This window comes from Hordeum vulgare, chromosome 6H (genome assembly GCF_904849725.1).
Source record: "Hordeum vulgare subsp. vulgare chromosome 6H, MorexV3_pseudomolecules_assembly, whole genome shotgun sequence".
NCBI lineage: Eukaryota > Viridiplantae > Streptophyta > Magnoliopsida > Poales > Poaceae > Hordeum > Hordeum vulgare.
This window is the reverse complement of record NC_058523.1, coordinates 127,590,084-127,599,558: the sequence shown is the minus strand read 5'-3', so window position 1 is coordinate 127,599,558 and position 9,475 is coordinate 127,590,084. Positions and strand designations below refer to the sequence as shown.

The following is a 9,475-nucleotide window of genomic DNA, read 5'->3' as shown; positions in this document are numbered from 1 at the left end:
ACCTTTGTTAATCTTATATTATGAGGCAGAAGGAGTAGATGGCAGGGACGAATTTAGGGGGTACGAGGACCCCCCTAATAAACTGATTTTTATACTATGATTGTGATTGTTGCAGTCAAAAAATTCCACTTCATATGAATTTTGCCCCCTTCAAGACAAACGTTGCATGAATGCTGGCTCCGTCCCTGGTAGATGGTACTGTTAGGTTGATCTCTCCACGTGGGCCCAACGGCCCACCGGACCCTTGATCCATATGCGCCCTGATCGGGGACGCCCAACCCGTTATTGTTGGTGGGTCCCTGTGACCCGCGTTATATTTAACAGAGGTGTGGGCCGGGACACGAGATACGAGGTTCGCCGTCGCCACTTTCCCCATCTACACGCCCTACCGATCTAGGGCTGCGCGGTGCTCACGGAAAGCTCCACCGACACCACACCCTTCTCTGTCACCACCACCGTCACCACCACACCGATGAAGGCCGGTGGGAGTTTCTCGAATTCAGGACAAGGTAATACCTACAACTACTACCGGACCTATCTAGACTAGCAGATCCACAGGTTCTATCAGATACATGCGCGTTGTGGTGAAAATAGGTTGCATATGTTTCAACGAAATTTGATTGCTTCATCCTTCTGATGGTCACGAGTTGTTGCCACCTTTTTTACCCAGTCATTTGCCTGCAGCGACCCTGTTGCTAGGTTGACGTTCTTCACGTCTCGCAGATGACGGCCATGGTTGCGATTTGCTCCCTACATGGTGGGCGATCGTTCATGGACGTCGAGCCACTTTTGTCTTGCTGCCTACAATGGAGACATTGTTTTGCCTGTCCTGGTGAAGTTCTTTGGTTTTGCAGACGACGGACATGATGTCGGCAGCCTCCCAACACGGAGCGTGCCGTAGCAGATATGGTGGTGGCCTCTCTTGCTTGTTGCTTGCCTCAAGCTCCCAATCCTTGTCGGAGCTTTGTGCCTTGCCTGGCGTGGGCGGTCTATGGCGTGATTGCGGCTAGCCCGCCCTTCAGATACACCTAACCCAGGTGGGATTGGCGATGTGGTCTCGCTAATGTTATGCTCTTCGACTTCGACGGTGGCTCTCACATGTGTTCAAGATGTTTCATGTGCGGATATTTTATGGTGTATCTCATGTGTCACATAGGTGCCATGGCGTCGTCTTGACCATGCTTGTCCTTTCGAATGCACCCCGCGACATACATAGTGCCGCTACGTAGTCTCGGATGGGCATTGTATTTTGATTACACTGACTGTGCAGTGTCATGGTTGGTCTCGATTAATTGACCGATATCGTTCGATTATGCGATGTGGTGCTCCAAGTTATGACATGTTTCCCATTGTCATGTTCTGTTGGCTATCCTCGATAGTTGTGGTGCATGGACCGTGGTGGTTTCTTCTCGTCGGGCATCGGTCTTCTCTTAGGCTACTTAGAGCGACCCCTCTTGTTTCCCCCTTCTGTGTGTGTTGGTCGATGTGTGTTTCTTCTTGATCTCTTCTCTCGTTTTTCTTGCCGATTCCGGTTCGCTCGAACACCATCTTGTAATAGGCCGCAAAGCCTATATGCAAAAACTGAATGAAATTCACGTGAAGATAACTCCTTCGGGGGTGATTGTTCAAGAATCAATATATTTAATAAATGCATTATAAAATATATGTAATGGTGGGTATATTAATATTACTTTGGTACTGTCTATTTTTTTTGAATATATACATGATCAATTTTAGAAAGAATTGTCTTTTTGATTCAATTCATACTTCATCTATATTTGAAAACAAAGAGAATATTTATTTCAAATTCAAAGTATTCAACTATGGTCACGGATACTAGTACTCCCTAGATATGGATCTATCCGGACGTCCATCTCTAGATAAATCTAGAATAACTAATACTCTTTCCATCTCAGTTTGTAAGTCCGGCAACAATGATTAACGCATCTCGTAGTACTCCCTTGATCTCAGTTTATAAGTCCAACACGTGTATCTAAGTCGTTAATTTGATTAACTTAATAATAAGCATATATTATAAAAAATATATCATTAAAAACTTTAGATGTTTTATTTTCTAATGATATAATTTTTATATTAAACAATAGACTTTATATAAGTCAAATTGACGACGTAGATACACGTGTGTGCCTTCTAAAATGTGACGAGGGAGTACCATTTTACACTAGCACCAATTTTAGGAAACAATAGATGTTCTTAATTAATTATCTTCCCTCCGTTTCCCTCACTCCCGAGTTACAAATAACGCTGGGTGGTGGAAAAGGGTAACACCCGAAGCGAATAAACAGCCGGGAGGGAGGCGTCTTAACAAATGATTAACGCCACTTGGCCATTAATTAATCCATTTCCGTTTTAAATCCCTCCTCCCCTTCTTCGCCCACTTCCACCACCATCACCACCACCACCTCGTCTCCCTCCCCTCCACCCGCCACCGTCCACCGCCTCGCGCCAGCCCTAGCTCCGATCTCGCCGCCTCCAGGCCTCAGATCCCGACCTGCGACGAGACGCGCCCCGGTCTCCTGGTCCTGGGCACGACGCTCCCTCCTCCCGCTCCGCCTTGCGTGTAAGTCCTCCTCCTCCCACCGTCTCGAGCGCGGCCCGGCGCTCCTGCTCGGTCTCATAGCATTGGCGGGCGGGGCGCCCCGGAGACGGGCGCGGCCAGCCGCTGCGTTCCGGCGCTGTTGCTCGTGCTGCTTTCGGCGCGGGGCTCCGGTTTACGGGTTGGTTTTATGAGGTGATTTGCGGGCGTGGTGCGCGTGATTTGGCGCGGGATTGCGCGTTTCGCCAAGGCGGCGATCGGGTTCGGATTGGGAATGCGATGCGGGTCTCGGTGGGGATCGTGGGATTTGGCCGCGAGTTGACTTTTGAGAGCGGCGGCCATTTTGACCATGCCCTGTGATTTGATTTGGACAGGGAGATCGCCACCTTTGCTGTTCTAATCGTCATAACTACTAGTCATTAATTCGAAATGTTTATTTGGGGCCTACTTGCCAAACTTCGCCATAACTAGTCACAAGCGAAACAAGTGGCAAACGGTTTGGTATCTCATAGAATAACATATACTCCAGGTTCAGGACGATTTCGTTGTTGCGTGGCATCTTGCCTCGCACATGGCTTGAGTGATCGCCATTGCTTTGTTTCTTGTAGATGAATGTGGTCCATGGATTAATCTTGTGTATCCTTGCATTGCAGAAAGGTGGCAGCATTGGGGGGATAATTTTGTTCACACCCTGTTTGGTACGTGGCATGTAGTTTTGGCCTTCTGAAGCACATGTGGAGGGTATAATCCGGATATATTACTCTTGATTCTGCAATGGCAAGGAGATGAAAGTACCGCGGGTGTGGCAGCGGGGCAGCAAGGACATGACAGCCATGCCACATCCGCGCCACCGCACTGCCAAGAAGCCCATGTGGATAATTGTGCTACTATCAATTGTTTGTGTTTCGTTGATCGGGGCTTATGTCTATCCTCCACGGCGCTACTCGACCTGTTACTTCTTTGCTTCAAGTGTTTGTACTCCCTTTAAGGATTGGCTCCCTGCTGTGACCCGGCGGGAGCCGACCGATCAAGAGATTTTTTCGTCTGTGGTTATTAGGGATATGCTTTCAATGCCTATGCCCATGTCCAAGAATCCAAAGATTGCATTTATGTTCTTGACACCTGGTTCATTGCCCTTCGAGAAATTGTGGGAGAAATTTTTGCAGGTTCTGTGCTGATATTCCTTTTAGACGAATATAGAGTTTATATTATATATGTATGTAGCAACATCATCTTAATCTAAAATGAGAAATGGTGTGCCTGAACTTATGTATACAGGGCCATGAGGGACGATATTCCATCTATATCCATGCATCGCGAGAAAAGCCTGTGCATTCTAGTCCTTTGTTTGTGAACCGAGAAATTCGCAGTGAGAAGGTACAAAGTTCCACCCCCACTTAGTATGCTTCTTTTCTCTGTTTATCTTTATCCACATGTTTAAACAGGCAATGAAATTCAAATAAGTAAGAAAGATCAACATAATTTAACACTATGTGATTGTTGAGAAAGAAGAAAATCTTGTCATCGCTCGTGTTTTTGCTGCATTCTTAATTGATATGGAAAACTGGCAAAAACAGTAACAAATATGGATCATACCACAGTTGGAAAAATGTACAAGGGCATAAGGGTGCATTTGTGTAGTAGTACATGGATAAAGGGAGTACTGTACAATGGCGACTGATTGTCTATGTAGCATTATTGAATGATTTTTTAAACCCACTAATTCAAGATAACTTGATTGCTCATTCAAAAATGGGTGCCGAGATAACTATCTGTTGCTCATATTACAAGATGCCCAAGTCTCATAATCTGACCATAAACCGTACTATGTCTCTATATAATAAAAGATTAATGATGTTTCTACTGTTGAGACCTTGTCTTGTGTGCCTTATGGAATTCCGCAGGATTAGAAAACCTTTTCTGTAAAGGAGAGGTGGTGGTGGTTCATCCATGCCTTCCTTCTCTCTTTCCTTTTCACCTTGCTAAAATAAATCTTTGAACAAAAAAGAAAAACTAACCAACTCACCTTCCTAGAAAAATAAAATTGAGCTACAAGGGTCGTAAAGAAGCACGGCTAGGTGTGGCTGTGAAGGTGTGAGGCTGTAGGCCATGCATGATGCCGGTTTTGGCAGAACTCCGATGAGCAAAAAAATGCAACTGAGATGTAAGGCAGGCTGGTTCATTGACATTGGTTTAACATGATCCGTATAGTTTTTTCGTAGCAAAGCACAAATATTCAGCTAGTCTACCAAAATATAACAGATGTTATTGTGAGATTATGGGGAACATTGGATGATAGAATGCATTGAGATAATATGATCAGTATAGTTTTCTCGTAGGAAAGCAGAGCACAAATATTCAGCTGGTCTACCAAAATATAACAGATGTTATTGTGAGATTATGGGGAAGATTGGATGATAGAATGCATTGAGATCAGTGTTCAGGATATCGGTAACTGGTACCATATCGGTCGGGTGCTGAGTAGGGATAAATAGGCGAAATTTCCAGCTAATTGGCCGATAAATCAGTTATTCGGCCGGTAAATCAGTTTATCAGCTATTCGGTGACCCACCGAGTAGCAATTAACTGACTGAGATTTGAGATAGAAAACTGCAATATGCATGGAAACAATAAGTACATGATATGTTGGTAGAACTCGTTACAGTTGACATAGGAATATCTGAAAGCAACTGGATTAGTCATGCATGCGAGATGAAAATTTTGCCTGGCTGTAACTTGCTGTCTTGTGTAGTCATGCATGTGGAATGAACTTTTTTTGTCTGGCTGCAACTTCCTGTGTTTTGTACGGGGTTGGTTCTCTTAATTAAGAATACCACTATATTGCTTTTCAGCAAAAGAACTATTCCCAACTTCTACAATTTCACTGCAATTTGTGATCCCTGTCTTTTTTCTGTATACAGCGCATCATATTATTAGTTTAAGCTACATGTTTTTCTTTATAAAACTAAACATTGTGATTTCTTTATAATGCAGGTAGTATGGGGCAGGGTTTCAATGGTTGATGCAGAGAAAAGGCTGTTAGGAAATGCATTGCTAGATATTGATAATCAATTTTTCGTCTTGCTTTCTGACAGGTTTTCAATAATTCTTGCAAAAGGGTTCCTTAGTCAATTTTCTTTCAGTATGTTAATACCCTTTTTCTTTGCATGGCAGCTGTATTCCACTACATACATTTGATTACATCTATAATTATCTGATGGGAACAAATGTTAGCTTCGTTGACAGGTAAGAGCAATCTAACTAATATTTGGATACCTGTAAGAAGAGAAAACACAAAAGACAAAAATGTAGGGTAGCTTCAAGAGCACATAGTGCTATTTGATATCAACTCATGTATTGATGACAATACCTATACTCCTCTCGTCTAATTTTTCTTATCATCCTATTTACATGGAAACAGTTGGGAATATGGCAGATGCTCCAGTGTGCACGTTTTATCTCACTATCACTTTTTACTTGTATTTCTTATGTCAAAGGAATGCACACAGCACATGCGTCACCGAAAGGATAGTTTAGAATACATTATCTGTGACTTCCTTTTTGAAAGAATATAGCGACATATGTTTGCTGCCCACTTTGTATGGCAGAGTAAAATATGTGTATGTCTTTAGCCTTCTGTTGATTGTTTGTCCATACTATCAGTTTCCTGGATCCTGGTCCTCATGGAAGTGGAAGATATTCTATAGAAATGTTTCCTGAAATAGAGCACAGGGACTTCAGGAAGGGTGCACAGGTACATCTTTTGCTTTACTACTACTACCGTGTCTTATAAAATGTACCACAACATGCATCTGGTATCACAAAGGAACAAGTTCATTTTACACCCTCAACTCTTTCGGTCTTTTCTCCTAGGCTAGATTCATGAGTGGGTTTCGACATGTTAGCAGCCACATCAGTTGTCTTGGCTTATCTGGCATCCCAACAGGCGACTCTATATAGAGTGGAATCCTAAGTACGGAGAAAATGATGGCGAGGGCGTTTGTATCAATGCCCACATCACTGTCATAGAAACATGTAAACAAGTGTCACATCAACCAAAACTATAATGTTTTAGGGAGAGGGGGTTGTTTTGACCAGTTGAGAGGTAAGAGATTGTAACACTTAGTTGTTTTATAGCTGAGGGTATTATTGGACTTGCAGAGGAAGTTGGTCTCATGTGCTAGATTTAGTCATGGTGGCCTGGTGGGTTTCAAGTCGAGGGGGTACAACCTTCACCTTCACAAGTGCCGCAATGGCATGTCGGTAGGTGCATGGATTTCGAGTCGCTCGACTAGTTGTCGACTAGTCGATGAGTCGCAACACAAAGGTCGACTCGACTTAGTGTCGACTTGAAAAGCGAGTCGTGACTAGTCGCAGGCTCGACTCTTTCCGAGTCGCTACCCCTGAGCGACTCGCATGAGTCGCGACTCGAAAACCTTGGGTAGGTGCAGCGGTGTCTTAGGGCTTGGATACTAATCTCTTCGTTAGTTCACTGGTAGCTTGACCAGGATCACATAGCCAGCCTTTCTTTATATAGAGGAATTGGGAAAGAAAAAGCTTGAGCCTAATCTGAAGAAGTTAAGCACTAACAAACTTTAAAAAAAACACTAAACAGATTGATACTATCCTAACTTGAGTATCAAGGTGACTTGGAGATAAAGGCACAGACTGCACCTTATCCTTCCTATCACAGATATGTAATCACTTGAATTTCTTCATGCTTTACTGAGTAATTTTGTGCTTCATGTAGTGGTTTGCTATAACAAGAAGACATGCCATACTGATTATGGCAGACAACCTCTACTACCGTAAATTTAAGCTATATTGCAAGGTACGTTCCCCTCCTTTGGTGTCAGTTATGTCATTGCATGTTGCATGCATACAGTGATAACTGCTAGCTCTTTTTCTATGAGAACATAAGTAGGTTTTGTAGAATAACATTTGATAATAATGCTAAGGTGTTAGTTTGGGTCTAAACCTCAAGATGTATAACTGAAAATGATCTGAAATTGGGAGAAGGCTTCTGCCGCAGTACCACCTATTTCGATTGCTAAATAGAAAAACCACATGGAATCTTGGGGAATAGTGCTACAAACGAATACTCACAGATCTTCAGACAGGTGCCTCCTATTTCAGCAGAGTGTAGCACTGTATAAAATCAGGCTCAAATAGCGACATCACATGCTGACAGGTTCCTTCTATTTCAGGCTATAAAATCAGGCTCAAATAGCCACATCACATGGTGCCATGATAGTTCTCATGCTGTTTTCAGAGCCTATGCTTTGTGTTTCACCTTGCATGTTCTTTGGAAGCTGGTTTTAGATAAGCAATGTTTTTGCTTTGTGTTTTGCAGCCAACAGTGGGACGGAATTGTATCGCTGATGAGCACTATTTGCCAACCTTGTTCAAAGTCAGTAATAAATCTTTTGAACCGATATCTAGCCTTCTGTTCTCCATTTGCTTTTCTTATTTACTTCCACATTAATGTTCAGATAGTAGATCCTGGTGGGATCACTAATTATTCAGTGACACATGTTGACTGGTCTGAGGGAAAATGGCATCCGAGGTCCTATAGAGCTGCTGATATTACCTATGAACTCTTAAGAAACATAACGGTATATTCTTTTATCTTGCAAAATGAGAAACACAATTTTGCCAATTAACATGATATGTATGTTATACACTGACTCATTTACTTAAATCTTCTGCAGTATTTCAATGAGATTGTGCACATTGCAAGTGATGAGACTGTAAGCATAACAATTCCTCTTTATCGCTCAAGCACAATATCTGATTTTTCTGTTACTAGGACTTAGTGATTGTTAGTTGATTTATTGTGATCTAGTACTTGCATGTGAATGCCTGAAGATATTTTTCGTTTTGCATTTTTGCATTCATGTACTAGGAATCTATACCTTGCACGTGATTACTATTTATGGATATATTATTTTTTTTGAAAAGGAGGGAAAACCCCTGGCCTCTGCATTGGTTGATGCACACAGCCATCTATTATTGCATAGTTTCAGCATCCAAACAAGTCATACAAGAGTACAAAATACTAGCACAACCAGTTGGTAATAAGATCACATGTTTCCCTTATGCCTCTCTAATCCTGTTACCAGACCGCCATCCAATGGACATTAAGATATTGGGTCGTGTCATCAGCAGTCATTTTGAAGAATTTCCAGTCCAATAGTTCAGCAAAATTTTAAGTTACAAATAGCTGTGTTGTAGCATTGACATGGAATGATTTGACATGTTTCTTTATCTATATTGCAGAGAACTGTGACATCGACCCCATGTATATTGAACGGAAGAAAGAGACCGTGCTTCCTTTTTGCCAGAAAATTTTACCCAGATGCTGTCAACAATCTACTGAAGCTATTTCCCAGTTACACATCTGCTTGAATTCTAGACAATTCTTTGCCATTGGCCTAGGATTTCCCTAGGATTTTTTCTTTTATGTAAATTTTGCAATTGATACTTAGCTTCTTAACAGAGATCCAGGGCCAGAGACATGTGTCGTTGCTATAACAATAGTGACGCCCTGTCATTCTGGGACCCTAGGTAGGGGCTGATGTGATATCTATTTAGTATATGGACACTGCCCTCATTGTAATCCACTGTGCCTTGTGCATGTTTCTGTTAGCTGTCCATTTCACCTTTTCTCTCATTCTTGTATTTCTAATTTTTTTTGTTTCTAGTTTCCTAGCTCCCATCCCTTGAGGAACAGGTTTTTTGTCAATTTCAGCTGTTACTATGCCCATCCTTTTTGGGTACAGATTATGAAATGAGAGCAACCTTATAGTTTAGCTTGCTCAGTTTTGCCGACATGTTTATATTCTGATCTTTTTACTCTGCTGGGTGAGTGTTGTTTTAATGATATACATGTACAGTAGTCTAGCCTTAGTTACTTTG

At 42.3% G+C, this 9,475-nt stretch overlaps 1 protein-coding gene across 1 annotated transcript; it reads left to right on the top strand.

Moving 5' to 3' along the window:
* Positions 1-2,367: 2,367 nt before the first annotated feature.
* Positions 2,368-9,369, top strand: LOC123401717 (glycosyltransferase BC10-like). Its single transcript, XM_045095571.1, has 11 exons — positions 2,368-2,581; positions 3,211-3,723; positions 3,836-3,934; positions 5,552-5,652; positions 5,732-5,803; positions 6,221-6,311; positions 7,308-7,388; positions 7,911-7,967; positions 8,050-8,172; positions 8,269-8,307; positions 8,837-9,369. Exons 2-11 carry the CDS (start codon positions 3,343-3,345, stop codon positions 8,963-8,965), a joined length of 1,173 nt encoding a protein of 390 aa, XP_044951506.1. The 5' UTR covers positions 2,368-2,581; positions 3,211-3,342; the 3' UTR covers positions 8,966-9,369.
* The last annotated feature ends 106 nt before the right edge of the window (positions 9,370-9,475 follow it).